Source organism: Eurosta solidaginis, chromosome 2 (genome assembly GCF_040869045.1).
Source record: "Eurosta solidaginis isolate ZX-2024a chromosome 2, ASM4086904v1, whole genome shotgun sequence".
NCBI lineage: Eukaryota > Metazoa > Arthropoda > Insecta > Diptera > Tephritidae > Eurosta > Eurosta solidaginis.
The window spans coordinates 215,701,586-215,724,490 of NC_090320.1; the positions used below are offsets into that span (position 1 = coordinate 215,701,586).

The 22,905-nt window shown below is 36.8% G+C and overlaps 1 protein-coding gene and 1 long non-coding RNA gene across 3 annotated transcripts in view; one reads left to right on the top strand and one right to left on the bottom strand.

The window, feature by feature from the left end:
* The window catches only part of bsf (bicoid stability factor), an 80,039-nt gene extending 64,571 nt beyond the window's left edge, over positions 1-15,468 (top strand). For both annotated transcript variants that reach the window (XM_067767063.1, XM_067767064.1), the window contains exons 4-6: positions 9,518-10,041; positions 12,299-13,427; positions 14,843-15,468. In XM_067767063.1, the coding sequence (XP_067623164.1) occupies positions 9,518-10,041; positions 12,299-13,427; positions 14,843-15,372 (2,183 nt within the window). In that variant the 3' untranslated portion in view covers positions 15,373-15,468. The remainder of the gene's footprint in view (positions 1-9,517; positions 10,042-12,298; positions 13,428-14,842) is intronic.
* Positions 15,469-15,559: 91 nt separating this feature from the next.
* On the bottom strand, positions 15,560-22,661 carry LOC137240591 (uncharacterized). Its single transcript, XR_010949767.1, has 3 exons — positions 22,461-22,661; positions 16,644-17,030; positions 15,560-16,582 (listed from the first exon to the last, which is right to left on the bottom strand). It is a non-coding gene; the product is annotated as an uncharacterized lncRNA (long non-coding RNA).
* Positions 22,662-22,905: the final 244 nt, after the last annotated feature.

Consider the following 22,905-nt stretch of genomic DNA (forward strand, 5'->3'; position numbering starts at 1 on the left):
GTTGAAGATATCATGATGAAATTTGGCAGGAACGTTACTCCTATTACTATATGTATGCTTAATAAAAATTTGCAAAATCGGAGAACGACCACGCCCACTTAAAAAAACATTTTTTTAAGTAAAATTTTAACAAAAAATTTAATATCTTTACAGTATATAAGTAAATTATGTCAACATTCAACTCCAGTAATGATATGGTGCAACAAAATACAAAAATAAAAGAAAATTTCACAACATATACAACTACCACCACTCCCTTTTAAATTACTCATTAACACCTTTCATTTGATACGCATATCGTACAAACACATTCTAGAGTCACCCCTGATCCACCTTTATGGCGATATCTCGAAAAGGCGTCCACCTATAGAACTAAGGCCCACTCCCTTTTAAAATACTCATTAACACCTTTCGTTTGATACCCATATCGTACACACACATTCGAGAGTCACCCCTGATCCACCTTTATGGCGATATCTCGAAAAGGCGTCCACCTATAGAACTAAGCCCACGCCCTTTTAAAATACTCATTAACGCCTTTCATTTGATACCCATATCGTACAAACACATTCTAGAGTCACCCCTGGTCCACCTTTATGGCGATATGTCTAAAAGGCGCCCACCTATGGAACTTTTAAAATACTCATTAACACCTTTCATTTGACACACATATCGTACAAACAAATTCTAGGGTCACCCCTGGTCCACCTTTATGGCGATATCTCGAAACAACATCCACCTATAGAACTAAGGATCACTCCCTTTTAAAATACTCATTAATACCTTTCATTTGACACCCATATCATACAAACAAATTCTAGAGTCACCCCTGGTCCACCTTTATGGCGATATCTCGAAAAGGCGTCCACCTATAGAACTAAGCCCCACGCCCTTTTAAAATACTCATTAACACCTTTCATTTGATACCCATATCGTACAAACACATTCTAGAGTCACCCCTGGTCCACCTTTATGGCGATATCTCGAAACGGCGCCCACCTATGGAACTTTTAAAATACTCATTAACACCTTTCATTTGACGCACATATCGTACAAACAAATTCTAGGGTCACCCCTGGTCCACCTTTATGGCGATATCTCGAAACAGCATCCACCTATAGAACTAAGGATCACTCCCTTTTAAAATACTCATTAACACCTTTCATTTGACACCCATATCGTACAAACAAATTCTAGGGTCACCCCTGGTCTACCTTTATGGCGATATCTCGAAACAGCATCCACCTATAGAACTAAGGATCACTCCCTTTTAAAATACTCATTAACACCTTTCATTTGATACCCATATCGTACAAACACATTCTAGAGTCACCCCTGGTCCACCTTTATGGCGATATGTCTAAAAGGCGCCCACCTATGGAACTTTTAAAATACTCATTAACACCTTTCATTTGACACACATATCGTACAAACAAATTCTAGGGTCACCCCTGGTCCACCTTTATGGCGATATCTCGAAACAACATCCACCTATAGAACTAAGGATCACTCCCTTTTAAAATACTCATTAATACCTTTCATTTGACACCCATATCATACAAACAAATTCTAGAGTCACCCCTGGTCCACCTTTATGGCGATATCTCGAAAAGGCGTCCACCTATAGAACTAAGCCCCACGCCCTTTTAAAATACTCATTAACACCTTTCATTTGATACCCATATCGTACAAACACATTCTAGAGTCACCCCTGGTCCACCTTTATGGCGATATCTCGAAAAGGCGCCCACCTATGGAACTTTTAAAATACTCATTAACACCTTTCATTTGACGCACATATCGTACAAACAAATTCTAGGGTCACCCCTGGTCCACCTTTATGGCGATATCTCGAAACAGCATCCACCTATAGAACTAAGGATCACTCCCTTTTAAAATACTAATTAACACCTTTCATTTGACACCCATATCGTACAAACAAATTCTAGGGTCACCCCTGGTCTACCTTTATGGCGATATCTCGAAACAGCATCCACCTATAGAACTAAGCCCCACGCCCTTTTAAAATACTCATTAACACCTTTCATTTGATACCCATATCGTACAAACACATTCTAGAGTCACCCCTGGTCCACCTTTATGGCGATATCTCGAAAAGGCGCCCACCTATGGAACTTTTAAAATACTCATTAACACCTTTCATTTGACGCGCATATCGTACAAACAAATTCTAGGGTCACCCCTGGTCCACCTTTATGGCGAAATCTCGAAACAGCATCCACCTATAGAACTAAGGCCCACTCCCTTTTAAAATACTCATTAACACCTTTCGTTTGATACCCATATCGTACAAACACATTCGAGAGTCACCCCTGATCCACCTTTATGGCGATATCTCGAAAAGGCGTCCACCTATAGAACTAAGCCCCACGCCCTTTTAAAATACTCATTAACACCTTTCATTTGATACCCATATCGTACAAACACATTCTAGAGTCACCCCTGGTCCACCTTTATGGCGATATCTCGAAAAGGCGCCCACCTATGGAACTTTTAAAATACTCATTAACACCTTTCATTTGACGCACATATCGTACAAACAAATTCTAGGGTCACCCCTGGTCCACCTTTATGGCGATATCTCGAAACAGCATCCACCTATAGAACTAAGGATCACTCCCTTTTAAAATACTCATTAACACCTTTCATTTGACGCACATATCGTACAAACAAATTCTAGGGTCACCTCTGGTCCACCTTTATGGCGAAATCTCGAAACAGCATCCACCTATAGAACTAACGCCAACTCCCTTTTAAAATACTCATTAACACCTTTCGTTTGATACCCATATCGTACAAACACATTCGAGAGTCACCCCTGATCCACCTTTATGGCGATATCTCGAAAAGGCGTCCACCTATAGAACTAAGCCCACGCCCTTTTAAAATACTCATTAACACCTTTCATTTGATACCCTTATCGTGCAAACACATTCTAGAGTCACCCCTGGTCCACCTTTATGGCGATATCCCTAAATGGCGTCCACCTATTGAACTATGGCCCACTCCCTTTTAAAATACTCATTAACACCTTTCGTTTGATACCCATATCGTACAAACACATTCGAGAGTCACCCCTGATCCACCTTTATGGCGATATCTCGAAAAGGCGTCCACCTATAGAACTAAGCCCCACGCCCTTTTAAAATACTCATTAACACCTTTCATTTGATACCCATATCGTACAAACACATTCTAGAGTCACCCCTGGTCCACCTTTATGGCGATATCTCGAAAAGGCGCCCACCTATGGAACTTTTAAAATACTCATTAACACCTTTCATTTGACGCCCATATCGTACAAACAAATTCTAGGGTCACCCCTGGTCCACCTTTATGGCGATATCTCGAAACAGCATCCACCTATAGAACTAAGGATCACTCCCTTTTAAAATACTCATTAACACCTTTCATTTGACACCCATATCGTACAAACAAATTCTAGAGTCACCCCTGGTCCACCTTTATGGCGATATCTCGAAAAGGCGTCCACCTATATAACTAAGCCCCACGCCCTTTTAAAATACTCATTAACACCTTTCATTTGATACCCATATCGTACAAATATATTCTAGAGTCGCCCCTGGTCTACCTGGCGATATCTCAAAAAGGCGACCACCTATAGAACGAAGGCCCACTCCCTTTTAAAAAGGTTCATTAACACCTTTCATTTGATAACCATATCGTACAAACAAAGTCTAGAGTCACCACTGGTCCACCTTTATGGCGATATCTCGAAACAGCATCCACCTATAGAACTAAGGATCACTCCCTTTTAAAATACTCATTAACACCTTTCATTTGATACCCATATCGTACAAACAAATTATAGAGTCAACCCTGATCCACCTTTATGGCGATATCCCTAAATGGCGTCCACCTATAGAACTATGGCCCACTCCCTCATAAAATACTCTTTAATGCCTTTCATTTGATACACATATCATACAAACACATTCCAGGGTTACCCTCGGTTCATTTTCCTACATGGTTATTTTCCCTTATGCTGTCACTATAGCTCTCAACTGAGTATGCAATGTTCGGTTACACCCGAACTTAACCTTCCTTACTTGTTATGATTGTATTGGTAGTTTCGGTAGTCGATGTTTGCAGGGAAGAGCGTTTAAATATATACAGCTTGTGCGCATGAGCAGAATCGGTTGGCGGCCACGCCCACTTAACAAAAATCGATATAGAAAAATGAACAAAATACTGGTAAAGTGATGAAATTTCGCAAGTGGATCAGCTTTATAACGCAAAATGTAAATTAAGTAAACTTTAAGAAAATGATTAATAAATGAATGAATGAAAATTTCGAAAAATAGGCGTCGCACTGCTTACATTTAGAATTTTAAAAGCCGTAAATCAGAAGCCTTGAGTGTTTTTCGCAATTTGGCAGAAGTTTGGTTCTGGGTATATTAACCTTGTTGACGGAACGGTAGATTGTAACGGTATAAACTAATCGAGATAAATATAGATATCCATATCGTCGGCTTAGAGTACAAACCTGCTAACCGACATAAACAAAATTTTACATGGCAGGCAAAAACCTATTTGAATTTTTAATTGAAAGCATAGGCATTGAACTCATCATAAAATTGATTTAATTTGTGTTTGGTCAATATTTGATGTAACTGTTATGTCAGGTTGATGCATTAGATTATCCTCTATCAAACTGCATCAAAAACTCATTTTTGAAAAAAATGGTACTTAGCAGGTTTGCACTCTAAGCCGACGATAAATCAAAATCAAACAGTAGTTCGTTACGGCATCACAAAGTTATCATCACAAAACTTAGTTAGCTGATTGACCTTGTCATAAGAAGTGAGTGAAAAAAATGAAAAGGACCGTAGATGAATATATTAGGCAATATCTTTGCGAAAAATACCTTTATTTCAGTGCGATTTTACTATTAAAATATATTCATAACAAGAATAGGAATAAAGAGGAATATTCCAATAAAAGTCCGCAAAATCGATTAATAAACACGCCCACTTTTAATAATACTTAGTGTCAAAACTATGGAGATTAATGAACTATATGTAACGAATCTTAGGAAATTATTGATTATTCTGCACCTGCTGTTAGCGTTCGAAGTGCCTCACAATTAAATTACTCGCGTAATACACTTACAACTAATTGTTTTCCTTAGCCATCACTAATTTTATACTCTCAGTTGCCTCGTTCGCCTATTTCTCCAGGGTCTAGATTTTTCGTGAACACTCTTCTCGAATAGTTGCTTATTTATTTCTCATTTCTGTATCTCGATTCTAGATATACGCGTGTATATGTGTGAGTATTAACTTATGCGCTTTTAGCTGCTGTTTACATGTATGTGTAATAAAGTCTGAGCTCTTATGCGCTCTCGCTATTGCCTTCTATGCATATGTGTGTATATGGCTGAGTAATATACGCTGTTTATTTCTGTGTGGCTGTTTTCTCATTCAGCGGCAAAGTGCCGTATCGAAGCTGCTAATATTCGTCACAATACAATAGATGCTCTCATCTGTGTATTTAATGTACCGAACATACACCCTTTACGTACTAAGAAAAATGTCTTAAAGATTTAATTATAACATAATAAAAAAATTGTATACCAAAGTCTAACAAAAACCGATCAATTTTCACCAAATTTGGGAAGAACATTGTTTTTATGACAGTAACTGCTTAATGGCATATGTATAGGTAGTATATTTCAGCTTTCGTATAATTAAATGTTGGTGAAATTTCTCTTTAAATGTATCCCTTATAAATATGTGAGAGCACACAGCTGGACCCCAGCGGGTTAGGGGGTTAGAATATACCCGCGGTATGTATGCCTGTCTTAAGAGGCGACTAAAATACCAGATTCAAGGGGTTGTGTAGCGCAACCCTTTCAGGTTGCCAGCGCAATATATAGCTTCTCCAAACCCAATTGTCAACCTCATCTATCCGTGGCGAATCCTGTTTCATTAACAGCCGAGGCTCTGGCGACCCCGAACTTCTCATGGATGTATGTGGTGGGAGGGCGGGATGGCCTAGAAGGTCGCATGTGGTCATAGCAAATCGTTCCCGAGATGGTCGGGCTTGGTACCGGAACGTGCCGGATCTGCATCTGGCAAACGACCATCAACATCGATAACACTCCCCAAGGCCTTCGGGTAGTGTCCTTATCGCTGCAACAACAAAAACAACAGCACACAGCTGGGAATCAACCCCGACATACTAAATGTATGCCCTGCTTGCAATGTGTCCACACATGACACCAACCATCTGTTTAATTGTAATGTGGAACCAACGCCTCTAACACCCCTCACATTATGGTCCACCCCTGTTGAAACAGCAAGTTTCCTTGGACTCCCGTTAGAGGATATTGATAGCAACATGTGATCGGTCGCACCTATTGGATGGGGCGAAGCACTGCTACAACAACAACAACAGCTGAGAATTTCGGGTTCGCCCGAACTTAGACTTTCTTACTTTTTATGAACATTTTAAATCCTTCGTTGCGATACAAATATTTGACGGTTAGACACAAAGACCGCTTTGTATTTTTTTTCTTCTGCCAATCGGTTTGCAGTCCTTCCTAGATGTTTACGCTGATCACCTTATCGGCGGCGGCGCACAGTGGTGTGGATTTGGCTTTCAGTGGACTTGGGAAATAAAAAAATATTAGTTAATAACACAAAAACTTTGATGGGGAGCCGTTTTTATATATGAGTATTTTTTCATAAAATATTTTTTCTGTTTTTTTTTACCGTTAGTATTGCGAATCACTTTTTAATTCTGGGTAATATTTAAAAACAAAAATATTTGATAATTCATATTATACATTTAATTTTTTTATATTGAATTTACATATAACAATCCCAAAAAGGTTCAAATCAAAGATTTAGATATTCCAGCTTGTGCGTTAATTTTTTTTTTTATATGATGCTTATTATTCCAGCTTGTTCGTTAGTACCAAAAGAGTAATAAAAATGAAATCTCCAAGTATACATATAGGTATATGGCCAAAAAAAACAAAAAAAAAAAACAATTTTTATTATTTTAAGTAAATGTTGCGTTTCATATGTAGTATGTATATTCGTACCCAATTCAAATTGAGAAACTAAAATATTTAGTTATTGATATTAGAGAAAAATTGTAAGTTTACAAACGGCGATGGTTACTAGGACATGTTTCTGAATTTCACTTCTTCATCAGCTAGCTTTTCGGAAGCTGAGCATTGACCTCGAATCTCCAACATTCATATCAGTGCAAAGGCAGATGCCTTTAGCTGCTGAGCCATATGAATGTCCCGTTGTTCGCTGTACAATTGGTCTCTAAAAGTTGCCTTTTTGTTTCTATTCCTTTTTTTTTAGAGACCAATTGTACAGTGAACAACGGGACATTCATATGGCTCAGGCTAAAGGTATCTGCCTTTGCACTGATATGAATGTTGGAGATTCGAGTTCAATGCTCAGCTCCCGAAAAGCTAGCTGATGAAGAAGTGAAATTCAGAAACATGTCCTAGTAACCATCGCCGTTTGTAAACTTACAATTTTTCTCTAATATCAATAACTAAAATATTTAGTTTTCTGTATCATAGTCGAGGTTTTGCGGTAGGATTAGTAGAGATTTCACTTCTTCGGATATTTCCTCATGCTTACTAGGTAATTTCGATCTCCTCGATGAAATAAATGGGTCAGAAGTAACTGGATTCATCGGTAGCTTTTTTTTTTATATAATCTGGCCACGCTACTTGCTTCTGTAACCATTCACTGTTTGTATCTTTAAACACAGGATCTTTGGATCCTGATTTTTTCCACCTTCTATGCAGATTGAAGCAGTATTTTGACCAAAAGGCTTTTAAACTGTTAAATTTTTTACCATTAAGATGTATCAAAATTTTGGATTTAATAAAATTGTATAAAAATATATATAGTCTTTAATATTGCCACATTCCTTCAATTTTTCAAATAAATCAGAATTTGTCACTAAATCACAATACATTTCGAAAACAGCAAGTCGTAGATAGTAAGTTATTGCAATTTAAGTTAGTTTGACGCGCACTGCTTACTTTTGCTTCCACTTCCAAAAACTTAAGCCCAAAAACTTCAATAATTTTCTCAACTTTTATTTCATGGCCTTCTATCAACTCTTTGTAACCTTTTTTATAGCAAGTAAATCTAAGCGTCACTTTGATTTCATGGCCAACTATTAACACTTTATAACCTCTATGATTCGCCGAGATTTTTAAAATAAAATTGAAAGCTTCTGGGATAGACCTTGATAGATATTTTTATTGAGAAATATTAAAAATTATTTTAGTGAAGCCAAAATTGCTGGAAATTAGAAAAAATACCTAGATGTACACATATGCTCGTTACGGTATGTCGATATGAAACCCGGTTACTAAAAGTGTCATAACTTTTTTAAATTAGGTTTTACGAAAAAATGTTATATGACAATAAATTATGGAAAAAGGTCACAGAGTACGAAAATGTACATTTAAAGTCCTAAGTCCCAACTTTTCAATTTCGGTCCACTGTGCGCCGGCGTACTTACTTTAACAAACTTGATTTTTCTTTTTAAAAAAAATAATATTTAGGAAAGGTTTTGTTTATACTTATGTATTTAAGGAAATCGACCTTGGCCATTTCGGAAAGATCCAGGGTTTTTGCCTCAAAATCTCGCGGATCGTTCAAAAAATTTCAAGAGTAGGGAAAAACGACGAAAATCGCGGGCGTATATCTCTAGTCCTTACGCAGCTATCATTAGACTAGAAAGCGATTTTTTATGTCCACGTGCTGCATTTAATTTAAAAATATTGTATATCAAGCTTTCTATTAAAAGCATTGGAATTAGTACTTCGAATAACTACATATAAAAGTGTACCACTGAAATATCAAATGCAGTAAAAGTACCGCTGATGTGTAGCGTTAACAAGTAATTTTCCTTATTGAAGAATTGCCTTTCTTTTTATAAAAAATTTGCTATTTTACACAAACGTAATTACACTAATACTTACAAACTAAAAAGTATCTACATTCCTAATGCATACATTCTGTGTCAGCATATTATTGACCTAATTTTAGATATTTGCTATTGTGTAAATATTTTGTCAGGCACATTGACAAACTGTCATTTACGCTATTAACGAATTGGTCAATGCGCCAGTTAAACGTAACAGGATATGGGTCTTGCTGTCGGCATTGGTATGTGATGTTGAACTCCCGCTGTGTTGGGGTTAACATTATTTATGTAGGTCGATATTGTAATATGAATGCAATATGAATGTGTGGGGTCGATATTTATATATGCATAAAAACGCATTGGCATAGAAGAGCATAATGCATAATGCTACAAATGCATTGGCATAGAAGGGCATAATGCATAATGCTACACCACACTTAGGTGTCAGTTAAGGACAAGTTAAAGTCGCGACGAATCTAGTTTACAAAAATATGTTGCTGAACGTTCCAATTATGCATTTCAATTTTCATACGTATCTTATTTTATTTTGTTCTTTTAGAACTTAAACGTTTCATTGCTAATGTCGGAACAAAAGGTGATAAAGCTAACAATTTAAAGCGTCAACTACTTAGTGCCTGTTTCCGTACTGGAAATTTGGGGATGACCTTGGAAGTTATCGAGAAATTAGAAGCTGAAGGTTTTAATATTCCGAACGGCGTATGGGCACAACTAATAGATCTGTACGCTACAGAAAATAAATCAGCAGAAGCCCTAGAGCAATATGAAAAATTAAAGGCAAAAGATTCTGAATTTGTGTTGGACAATTTGAAAACGGTACATGTAGCCAAATTACTTATCGAGGAAGAAAGATTCGATGAGGCAATTAAATTTTTAGAGCGAAATAAAAAAGAGGAGCTATTGCCTGACGGGGAAGGCTCTTTTAATTACACATCGACCGTATGGCGCCTATTAAATTCACTAGCCGAAGCTGGCAATGCAGATAAATTACAAAAACTATTTGATACTTTAGTTGGTGGAAACTATATTTGTCCAACAAATATACTTTTGGGACCGCTGATTAAGGTATGTATATATGACGGATTAAGGCCCGGTTTTTCAATACAAGTTCATAAGCGGCCGATCTGCCAGGGTTAAACTCTAGTTAACCTATCAGTTATTTGCGTTCGTACGAAATGACGTCGAATATACCCAACAAGCATTTCAGCTTGAGTACCAGTAGGGCTCATGTTGATAACTAGTAGGGCTGTGAACTGCATCCGGATTTTTCAACTATCCGGATAAACCGGATATTCGAATAACCGGATAGCTAAGCAAAACATCCGGCTATCCGGTTATCCGGATTCACAAATGGGAAATCCGGATATCCGTATGTCCGGATACTGGAATATAAAAGTTGAATATCTGCATATCAGAATTGAACCAAGCAAACATCGAAAAATTATTCACAAAACATGTTTGTAGATTATTAAATTAACGTCAAAAATTAAAAAGCTACAATTTTACAAACAAGTGAAAATAAGAACAGTGTCATTTGTTTATTTGTGAAAAACGCTGTTAATTGATTTAAATGCCCCACGAATTTATTGTTATTAATGTTAAATAAACATATATGGTACATCAATTTGCTGCTTTCACAAGATATCCAAAAATACGGTTATTAACCGGATCTTCTTCTATCCGTATGGATATCCGGATATTCGAATATGCGGATAGTCCCAGCCCTAATAACTAGGCATACTTCTAAAATCTCAAGAGTTGTTTCGAAACAATGGCTCAACTCGAGAATCATAGCATACTCAGCAAAAGAGGGAACTTTTTATAAAGCAAAATATGCTATTACTTGAGTTGAACAAATCTAATTAAGAACTTGTGGTTCTCTAACTGGACTCAAATGTAAGATTCAATGATGTTGATGTAGGATCTTCGGTGTGGTATGCGGAGCACGCTACCATCACACCACGGCGGCCGCCAATATAATTTATTCTTGATTAATTACGCTTCATTACTGGTATCAACCAGGTGTTTATTTCTCACAATAAACAGCTGTTGGTTTTGGTGGCACCACCTTGGATATTTTTTTCAACTCCACCTCAACTCGATATCCAAAGTAGGATATCAATTGGAGAAATGTGTTGAATATTCATTTGAAAACTTAATATTTCTCAAAATCTCTCGAAATTAGGATAATAATTGCAAAATATTAATGACGTTGGAGATCAACTGGAAAACTTTTAATTTTACAAAATTTGTCAAAGGTTGGATAGTGACTGGAGAATGAAGTTGGATATCAACTCGAGAACTATATTTTGCCGGAGAATTTGTTTCCATGTTTGTTGGGTAAGCAAAATCCAGCTGTTGCCGTATCTACAAATTAAGAGCCAATTAATGGTGACTTATAAACATAAAACCATAACCAGATAAAACAGCTGATCGCACCTACCTTATGGAAATCAATGTAATCGATTAAGGTGCTGTACCATAACGCTAACGCCATAGCTAACCAATTGGTTTTTGGTTTCTCGCCATATCCATAATCTAAAAATATTGGAGTTGGTGAATTTAATAACTTTTTGTAGATTTTATTCATTGTTTTGGATACGTTATGACTAAGAGACTTGTTTTTGTGGAATATGTTTGTAATTTAAGCGTTTTCTTCATTTTTATGAAATTTTCACGATTTAATCGATAATATGGGAGATGGTTATGGATATGGGTATGGTTACGACTATGGCGCTAGGGTTAAAGGGCCAATTAATAGTGACTTATAACCATAAAACCATAACCAGATAAAGTATAGCTGATCGAACCTACCTTATGGAAATCAATGTAATCGATTAATGGCGCCATACCATAACGCTAACGCCATAGCCAACCAATTGATTTTTGGTTCTCGCCATATGCATAACCTAAAAATATTGGAGTTGGTGAATTTAATAACTTTTTGTAGATTTTATTCATTGTTTTGGATACGTTATGACTAAGAGACTTATTTTTTGTGGAATATGTTTGTAATTTTTTGCGTTTTCTTCATTTTTATGAAATTTTCACGATTTTTAGGTTAAGGCACCATTAATCGATCACATTGGAGATCGTTATGGATATGGGTATGGTTACGACTATGGCGTTGGGGTTAAGGAAGCTTAATTTGGCTTTTAAACTGTGACTGAAAAACTGCTCAGTAGTTTAACTGGAGTTTCAATTTGACTAGAGTTTAAGCAAACTTAGTTTAAGCTTAGCTTAACCAACCACTGATAAACCGGGCCTAAATTGTTGTAATTGTACAAGTCAATTCTTTTGTGTGCATTTTTCCTTCGTTTAGGTTCATCTTACAAATGCAAATATTGAAAAGGCTATAGAGACGTTTGAGCAAATCTGTGAAAAATACAAGTGCACCCCAATGAAAAATGAGCTTGCTTGTCGTTTAATACAAATGGAAGATGCTGCTAATTTACAAAAATTAACGGATTTAAGCACAAACATTCACGGTGAAGTGAATAGTTTATATGATTTGGTTTTCTCATTTGTTGAATGTGGACGCATACGTCAAGCACGAAAAATTTTAGAAACTCCTGGTCTACGTACACGTCCACAACGCATCAACAACGCATGCGAACGTTACAAAAACGAAGGCATGGTTGAATCTTTAGAAGGTTTAATGGAAGCTACAAAGGATCTCAATCATATAGATAGAAATAAAATCTATTATAATTTGTTGCTAAGCTATTGCAAAAGAGATGAAGCTGAAAAAGGGTTGGGACTATGGACTAAAATGCAAGAAGACGACATAACACCAAGTGATGCATTTCTTATAAAACTAGCTGAGCTATTGAAGAAGAACAACATAAAAGTGCCATTCGCTTTACCAGCCAAAATATCATCAACAGCAGCTGCAGTAGAATCGTGGCCATTAGATGACACTCAAAAGGTTAAGAAAAGAATTGCTGCGCAAGGACCACCAACAACTTTGGCGCTTTTCCGCAAAGCCATTAAAGACGGTGACATTGATACAGCAGTTACTCTCAAAACTAAACTAAAGCCAAATGTAACTTTGAGTCACACTGATCTTTCTTCACTAATTGAGCTTTTGGTACGCGCCCAACGTTTAACGGATGCAACAAAATATGTTAACGAACTTTTAGATGCTAAACGTTTTCCAATACCAAAAATATTTAAATTTTATTTGAATAAGATTGCTCTCTCTGGCGATGTATGCACTCTACAGCAAATCGGAAAGCATTTGTCTAATGAAGAGAAGAAAATGGTTTCTTTTGATAATCGGCTTTGTCATGCTCATATTGTAGCTGGCAAATCGGAAAGTTATTTGCAATCACTATATGATGAGATTTCCGCAGCTAAGACTACAGAAGAAGCTGCCATAATGGGAGAAAAGTTTCCGCGTGGTGGCGCTATTGGAATTTTAAATGAAAACCCCGAATTGTTGCCATTGTGTATGTACATTTATAGTTTTTATATGCGGTCCCTACGAAGAGTAGCACACTATTCGCGTACAAAATTTTTATACTCGGCGTGCTTTGCACACGGAGTATATTAACTTTGATTGGATAACGGTTGGTTGTACAAGTATAAAGGAATCGAGATAGATATAGACTTCCATATATCAAAATCATCAGTGTCGAAAAAAAATTGATTGAGCCATGTCCGTCCGTCCGTTAACACCATAACTTGAGCAAATATTGAGATATCTTCACCAAATTTAGTACACGAGCTTATCTGGACCCAGAATAGATTGGTATTGAAAATGAGCGAAATCGGATGATAACCACGCCAACTCTTTATATATATAACAATTTGGAAAACACAAAAAACCTGATTATTTAATAAATAATACACCTAGAATGTTGAAATTTGACATGTGGACTGATATTGAGACTCTTGATAAAAATTTGGAAAAATTTGTTTAAATGGGCGTGGCACCGCCCACTTGTGATAAAATCAATTTTACAAATATTATTAATCATAAATCAAAAACCGGTAAACCTTTCGTAACAAAATTCGGCAGAGAGGTTGCCTATACTATAAGGAATGCTTTGAAGAAAAATTAACGAAATGGGTTAAGGACCACACCCACTTTTATGTAAAAGATTTTTAAAAGGGTCGTGGACGAGTAAAAAAAGCTATATCTTTGCAAAAAAGGGCTTTATATCAATGGTATTTCATTTCCCAAGTGGATTTATAACAATAAATAGGAAAAACTTCAAATTTTAAAAAATGGACGTGGTAACGCCCCTTTTATGACTAAGCAACTTTCAATGTTTCGGGAGCCATAACTCGAAGAAAAATTAACGGATCGTAATAAAATTTGGTACACAAATTTTCCATATAGCAGGAAATATTTCTAGAAAAATGGACGAGATCGGTTAAAGACCATGTCCACTTTTTTATAAAAGAATTTTAAAAGGGTCGTAGACTAGAATAATAAGCTATAATTTAGCTAAAAATTGTTTTGAATCAATGATATTTCAATTATCGAGTTTTATTGTAAGAGGAAATGGGAAGATATTTTTTTTAAACGGGCGGTGCTACGTGTTATGTAGAAAAGTAATTTATCTGAAATGAAATGTGCAATTGAAGCTCACGCTGAGTACATAATGTTCGGTTACACCCGTACTTAGCCTTCCTTACATGTTTATTTTGAAATTTTTGCAATATATTTTGTAACTGAGATTTGTTCTCACCTCACGCCTACAATATAAAATATGCTAGTTTGCTACGCTAGTGTTCCAAGATGATTTGAGACGTGCTACTCTTGGTTGGCAACGGCGCTATTTTTAAGCTTCTATTTAGCGCATTAAAAAAAATATTTTTTGACAAATGTTTCTTTTTTCTAATTTTATTCATTTAGTTGAAAAAGTTGCTGAAAAATATGCTGAACTTAAACAGTTGGGACCGATAAACGTGCTTTGGATGTACTATCTATCAAGAGGTGATGAGGCTGCATCGAAATCTATCTGGGATAAATATCTTTCGAATGCTCCTCGCTTGATGTTCCAGCGTGTTTTGCAGACGGCACGTGATCAAAAGGATATTAAAACAGCCGAATCACTTGTTAATCAATTGCGTGATTCGAAGATATCAGAGGGCGCCATTGGCATTGCATACTCTGGTCTTATTGACATACACATCACTGACAATAATTTGGATAAAGCATTAGAAACGCTCAAAACTGCTATCAAGGATGTTTGTTTGGAAAATATAAATCGCACTGCTCTCATCCGGCTAAAAACTGCACTCCAGAAGCAAAACAAAGAATTTCCCTATCAAATTCCAGAGAAGAAGTCGCAAAATAATAGTAGTAGTAGCTCACAATCATCCGATGACGATGTTACACCCAAACGACCTGAAACCAGACCAATTACACGACCCACTAAATAAATAATCATAAAATCACAAATACGTTATTTAGTACCTTTGTTACCCCATTATATGTTGCATCTTTTATTATTTAAAATAAACACTAAGTTATCCATATATTTTGATAATGCTTTATTTCAGGCGGAAATCTTTCAAATAAGACGAGAGTTGGACAAAGTGTTCAATAATCTTTGCTTTAATCGTCTGTTCATTTATAACATTCGTAAATTTAATGAGTTTGAGACGTATTCATAATAATTTCTTTTATTAAATTATTGCATTTTTGTTATGATGGAAAAACTTAAGGGAAATAAACATACTGGCTGATATTATGACTATTTCGACCCTGCTATATATAAGACTGCGTTACAAAAACGAGCTTTAGTTCTGTCCTATGAACCAAATATACTTTTGCAGAAAGAGGATAAAAAATAAAAATACACGTGTATCGGCGATTTTCATGTAAATGTCAATATTTTTTTTTTGTATGTATAAAGTATAAAGCTCGTATTGTCCGTCTGTCCGCCTGTGTGAAAGACTTTGGATCGATTTTTAACCCTTTTTCGTGATCCAATCGAGCTGACTTTTTGCATGCAGACTCTTGGAAATGTCTGTATCACGTCAAATTAAAAAAAAAAATAGATTTTTATCAATTCTAAGATTTTCCTGATTTGTTTTTTTTTTTTTTAAATGGTTATCGGTTTTTTGTAACGGTTTCAGCTCATTAAAAACCGAATTTTTTTTATTTTTTTATTTTTTATTATGTTAAAATTAAAAATTGTTACATTAAAAATTGCAATACTTTTAAAGAAACTTAGGCCTTTTATTTTTGCGTTTGTAAGTATTTGCGTCAGTATCGCGACAAATAGACCAACAGTATTCACCAAGCATATTCGTAATGTCTTGTCCTTTAAAGCGCTTTTCAATAGCCGTAATGTCCTGATGGAACCTTTCGCCATGCTCATCGCTACAAGCTCGTAAATCGTCAGGGAAAAAAATCTAAATGATTGTGAAGGAAATGGATCTTTAGCGACATTAATATGCCCATTTCGCCATATACCGAAATCATTTCTGCAACAATATTTTTATAATTGGCAGTTCGTTTGTTGCCAAGAAACTGCTCAATAACGGCAACTGTGCCTTTCCATGCAAGTTGTTCGATAGCATTCAATTTTGATGAAAATTCATAACTTGCAACTATTTTTTTTTATCTGCTGACCATTGGAAACACCTTAAATCATACACATCATTAAAAAAATAAAGTTACTGAATGTCTTCTTAAAAAAAAATACCTGCATGAATCTTTGCGCCGCTCAATTTCGGAAAAATTTTGCGCAAACTTGCAATCGCCTCGCCCTCACGATCTAGTTTTTTAACAAAATTTGATACGACACCGAGCTTAATGTGTAGTGGTGGCAAAATGATTTGAGATGGCTGCACCAATGGTAGATTTTTTATACTTTCTACGCCTAATTTTAACAAATTCGTGGCTTCCACTTATTTTCAGTGTAATGCTGATCTCTTTTGCGACCTTTCCATGTACACAAAAAGCACTGGTGGGTTGGAAATCCACGCTTAACACCCATGAGTAATCCGACCACTTTCAGATCGCAGCATATTTTCCAATTATGCTCTTGGTACTTTATCAGTTGTAATAAAATTATTGATTATTTTAAAACCTGTAAATATGTAATAAGAGCAAAAATTAAACAAAGCGACTGAAATTCAATAACATTATTGATAGTGATTTTTGCCTAACAGTTTGTTGTTGTAGTTGGTTTTATTAACAGGTCACAACAAACCGGCCCAAAAGATACATACGTATATGTCTTATACAACTTAAAGTATCCTTGATCCTTACACTAAAAAATTAAAGGGCCAACTTACCCTGGATACTAAATAAGGAAAGAAACTTTTTCACAATTAAGATTTAACAACTTTATTTAATATTCAATAATTAAGTATGATAGTGGTTAGTATGTAAGCCCCGACGCAACTGCCCTCTACGTGGACTGCTGCTTCCTTTTATAACATTTCGTACAGCTACATTCTGTAGCCAGACATATGCGACGTCTGGGTGTGAGTGTGGCCTTGCCGTCCCGCAGGTGTCTTACTTGGCTGGCATGTGCAATGCAAAAGTCTCACAACATTGTAAAATGGAAATATGCTGACTCCGCTGCAATGTGCATAGGTACTGACTTGGTTCCCATAGGTTAAATAACGTTGCGCAATATTGTCATTACGCGATATGATGAAATGCACTTGGCCTTGAAGCGGGTGTTAGATTGCAGTTATGCTGCTTACAATAATTATGCTAACGCAGCTGCAGGTGGCCCATGGGACTGTGGGAAGAATAATTATGCTGACACAGCTGCAGGTGGCCCATGGGACTGTGGGAATAATGATTATGCTGACACAGCGGCAGGTGGCTATGGGATTGTGGGAAGAATGATTATGCTGACACAGCGGCACGTGTAAACTTCAGCTTGTGGGAATCCAACATGTTGGGTGGCGCCAGTGTGTTAACTCCTCCCCCTTTAAAGATCTGCGTCCCGCGGATTAGTTGGTAAAGAATGATTTTCGCCTCTTCGACTTAGCCGATTTACAATGTTTATTTCAGGTAAGAGTATCCTGCTGTGATCTTCCTCCAAATCCACCAAATGAATAACATGAGTAGCAATAACCCTGATCCTTCAGAAAGTGCGAACCAATTGGTCTTGTCCCTTAGGTATTTCAGAAGTTTAATGTTTTCCATTGTTATTCCGTGTACCAGGTTAAGGTTTAGTGCCATGCTGTGGTTTGTAATGCTGGTCAAAACTGGTGGAAGAACCTGTGCTCCAGAACTACTAGTGCTTGAGTATGTTCCGTTGTTAATGACAATGGTCTCGTTATCCATCTGGAGAATATAAGAACCGTTTAAATAAATTAAACTTTTACCTGATCCTACTGTGCCCATAAAGTTATCAAGGAATATCGTGTCCTCTTTGATAACTTCTACTGTGGATTCGTTGTATATAGAGTAGGTACAACTTGTGTGTCCGCCTTTGAGAAGGCGTGCCAGACAACCAGTTGTCGGTAATAAGTCAAGAGATTTCCGGTCGCAGACCATAGCAGAAGATAATTGTAAGCATTTTCTCTTATCCCATAAGTCTCGAATATGTTGGTCAGGATTGACCTGTATCGCAAATCTATACGGTGACCTCCTTGGATGTTTGCCCTTGTGATTAAGTGATTAAATCTGGCATCAGTGACCTTAGGCAAGTACAGCACATATAGAAGGAGCGTGCTGTTGGTGTAGATCGATGGGTTGCCATACTCAATGGCTTCGATAGCGTTGCTGTATGGGAGGACGTCTTTCACTAACAAGTTGGTTGACTTCTTTGCTCAAAAGGTTGCTGTTAATAATGCCAGCTTTAGCCATCTGGCAGGCGCGGATTAGCTCGTTAACATCCTCCTTTAAAATGGTTATTCTGTGCTGGATTTCTTGCTCTAATTTTTCCAGGTGCCTTCGATCAGGGACTTTGTTCGTGATGGTCACGATTCCATTTAGCTTCTGCAATAATTCATTAGTCTTTTCGAAAATGGCATTGCTCCTTGTATTGCTGTTCAGTATTTTCCAGTCGGTGGCATCAGGTGAGCCAGCGATCCACTTCCAGGCAGACCCAATCCAGTTAATTGATCGTCTTGCACTTTCGGATTTATGTCCTCTTAGTTCGCTCAGATGTGTGCGGATTCTGTTTAATTGGGATGATAGTACCTCTGTCGATGATGCTGTTTCATTAAGCATTTCTAGTGTTTGCCCTAGTCTGGTTGTTGCCAAGTCATATCGCTGCAGGTCAATGGTATGAATAAGTTTGAAGTGTCCATCAATGATCCATGCGTATCCATCTCGTATGGTAGCTAGTGGTGAATCTATCTCGAATATATCATACGAGTGTACAGTTGCGCAGAGGTAGATGCTATTAATAAAATAAAGACATTAATCTAATTTCATTGAGTTAATTTCCCATACCTTTACCCCATACGTATAAATAAAAATAAATGTAAGGCGCGATAACCTCCGAAGAGATCTAAGGCCGAGCTGCTCTTCCAATTTAAGTCGTACTCCTCTTGATTTTCCCTACAAATTGGCCAGACGGGACTTACATGTTTTATGCCGACTCCGAACGGCATCTGCAAGGCAGATGAGTTTTCACTGAGAGCTTTTCATGGCAGAAATACACCCGGAGCGCTGCCGAGGGGCGACTCCGCTTAGAAAAATTTTCTTCTAATTGAAAAATGTTATTTCTAAAATTTTGATGTTGCTTTGCCCGGGGTTTGAACACAGGGCATACGGTGTGGTAGGCGGAGCACGCTACCATCACACCACGGTGGTCGCCCCCATACGTATATTTTAATTCTAATATTAATTTTCTAATCTAGGATTTTACACATTCATTTATACAGTGAATCAATTAAAGCTATATAAAATTATAACTATCATTATTCTAGGATTTTTATACTAGTTGAGTTGCGTGGAGTATTAGTAATTCGAAAGAACAATTAGATTTTGATTTTATTTTTTAAGTTTTTTTTTTTTTGGGGCCCTGAAGCAGTGTAACGAAATGACTTCGCTCTTTGTTTGGTGTTAGTTGTTTAGTGCTAGGTTAGTTGTTTCTCTTTTCTTTTTTTCTTTTTTCTTTAGTGAGGATGCCATTCCCCCTTTTTTTTAATTTATTCTTTTATTTTAATGAACGCTTTTATTTACCAGCCCAATGACTGTAAGATTTTTTTTTATTCATCTTTTTTTTTGAGCAGTGCGTGCATTGTATTAAAAAAATTTTTATTTTGCATCGGAATATAGGCGATTTCTCAGCTGACGAAAGGGTCGTGGTGATCCCTTTTAACCATAAGCGTTGATGATTGCAAATGGCCTACTCGGGGCGCGAGTAGCTTCACGTCAATTAAAGCAAAGACCTTATGGTGGAGTTGAACCTCACCGATCATCATCATTCGAACTAACGAGTTATTTGGAATTGAACCAACCTCTGACTGGATCGGCTACAAAATAATTTGCACACAAAGCCCTGGGACTAAGCATGAGATTTGCCTTGTAACCAATGTTATCTCAGACGTTTTTTACGTCGGTCTTGTGGAATTTTTTTCCACTTTCAGTAACAATAGTCACGTTTCTGTTTTCAGGAACAGTTTCTTTTTTGTGCAGTGGCTTTTGTTTAGCCTTTATCTGTTTATTTGCAATAAATAATTTGTCTTCTGCACTGAAGGTGCGTGGCGTAGAATGTTTATTTTTCAACCTAGCGTTCCTGACCTCCTGCGCCCCCTCTAATAATGCTTTAACGTCTTCATACGTTTTCTCTCTGAAGTCCACCAATCCCTGGTAATTGACTCTAGGAGTCCTGTTAACCCTACAAGAAACGCTGATAGTTTTACTAATACACTCATACTTGTAATTGACAATGCTGATCCTGCGATGACGTAAACATTGATACTCAAATTTATGTATGTTCCTTTGATCGGTGACGCATGTCCGCATGTTCCCAACGACAGCCTATAATCATGAAAAAGGACTCAAAATGGGAAAGCTTCGGACACCTGGTACAGAACAAAAGAACATACAGCAGATACCATTATGCATGTGAGACAGATACATAATTCTCAACGGAATTTTATGTATGCGAGAACAGTTTATCCGATTTAAACATGTTGTCACCCTGCAAAAATCGCGATTACTCCATGCATGCATGTATGGAGTACTCGCTATGGACCACGCGAGTGCTCCAAAATTAACCACAATTTATACAAAAAATATGGTCCAATTAACATTGCGATGTCCTAGGACCGGACCATATACTCCAGCTCCGCATTACATCAGAGTAATCCATGGAGTACCCACAGTCCAATAAACATTGTGTAGTGATTACAATCGTTAAAAACGAGGAATGATCGGCTTACAACATGTTCGTGTAGAAACATGAGTTGGTCCATCGCTGCATTACAGTGGAGTAGAATGGTAAGTACTCCAGTGGACCACATGGTCCAACGATTTTTGCAGGGCACTACTGACTGTCATATGACAATCAAATGATTATCACGGTTGTTTTGTTATTTTTTAAATTCCGCCATTTTTAACCGACGAAAACCATATAAGAAATAAAAACGTAATGAAATAAAGTATTAAAAAGCAAAAAGCATTGTTTCATTTTTGGCGGAATATAACAATGGTCATTTATGATAGTATAACAGTCAAACCTGATATCTACAGTAAACTATCATTTATGACACTTTGATAGTTAGAGTGTCAGCACTGATCCAGGAAAAGGAATGAGAGTGAGCAGTACGGCTATATACTTAATCAGTAGGCAATGTTGGTGTATAAGAAGGAACAAAAAATTACACGTACACAGTTGTTTACATCACATTTGCGCAAGTCCCCTTAAGTTTGTATGAGGCGCTGATCGTTAGGTTGACATTGCTGACAATCAGATGATAGTCATATGATAGTCAGTATTCTTGTAGGGAAGGAATACGTCTGCTGGCTTTCGCTTAATAACAGAGTGAACGGTATTGTTGTACCGGTCCACTGTTATCGAGACGCGTTTCTTCGGAGTTAATCTATTAAATTCAACAGAAATGCAGCGATATATTTCAATCAAGGTTGAGTGCAAGCGCTACACTTACCCGTTGCTTTCACTTCATTGTGTGGGGGTTTGGTAGACTTCTATACCTAGTGAGCGGACATAGTTTAAGACAACAGGAGTTAGAAAACCTCTTTCGTTGTCCATGACCAATATTTTTGGTACTGAGCAGTAGTGCAGGAGATCAGTAAGCTTTTTTCGAATGTGTATTGAAGACTTGTGCTTTATCGAAAATAGCTTAGACGGCCCATACATGACACAAAAGCCATGCGCAAATATAAAACGACGGAATTTGTGCAAATAAAAATTTTGACATACACGGCTCAAAAACACTGCGCAATATTAATTTTTAATGTAGCGCAACAAATGAAACATGTGTTTTAATTGTATAAAAAAGGCACTAATTGTATAAAAAAAACACTATTTATTTTCCACAGTGCTGGTAATTCACAGTATAAGTCGAAAAACTCGCACCAGAAGCGTTTATTTTCCATTGTATTTATAATATATATATTTTAGTTGCAAGACCAGCTCAACTCATTGCAGCACTGCGCAATATTCATTTTTCAACTAGCGCAACAAATGAAACATTGTTATAATTGTATAAAAAATTATTATGTATTATTGAATTTGTGTGAATTCCTGTTACAAGCTAGAGATGGTCCTAGCGCCTTCGATATTAACATTTTTAAGCAACAATTACTGATGTTATATTATCAGAAACCACAGGTAAACTGTGTCACATTCACCACACACGAAGAAAAAAGCATGTGCAATATTTGCAGACATGCGTAAATATTGGTACGAATATTAGCAAAACTGAGGAGTGCTGCCATATCCAGGACGATGCTAAGCAGTGACGTGAATTCACATCAATAATTCAATCATTATGTATCTACATAAACGAATCAATAATTGC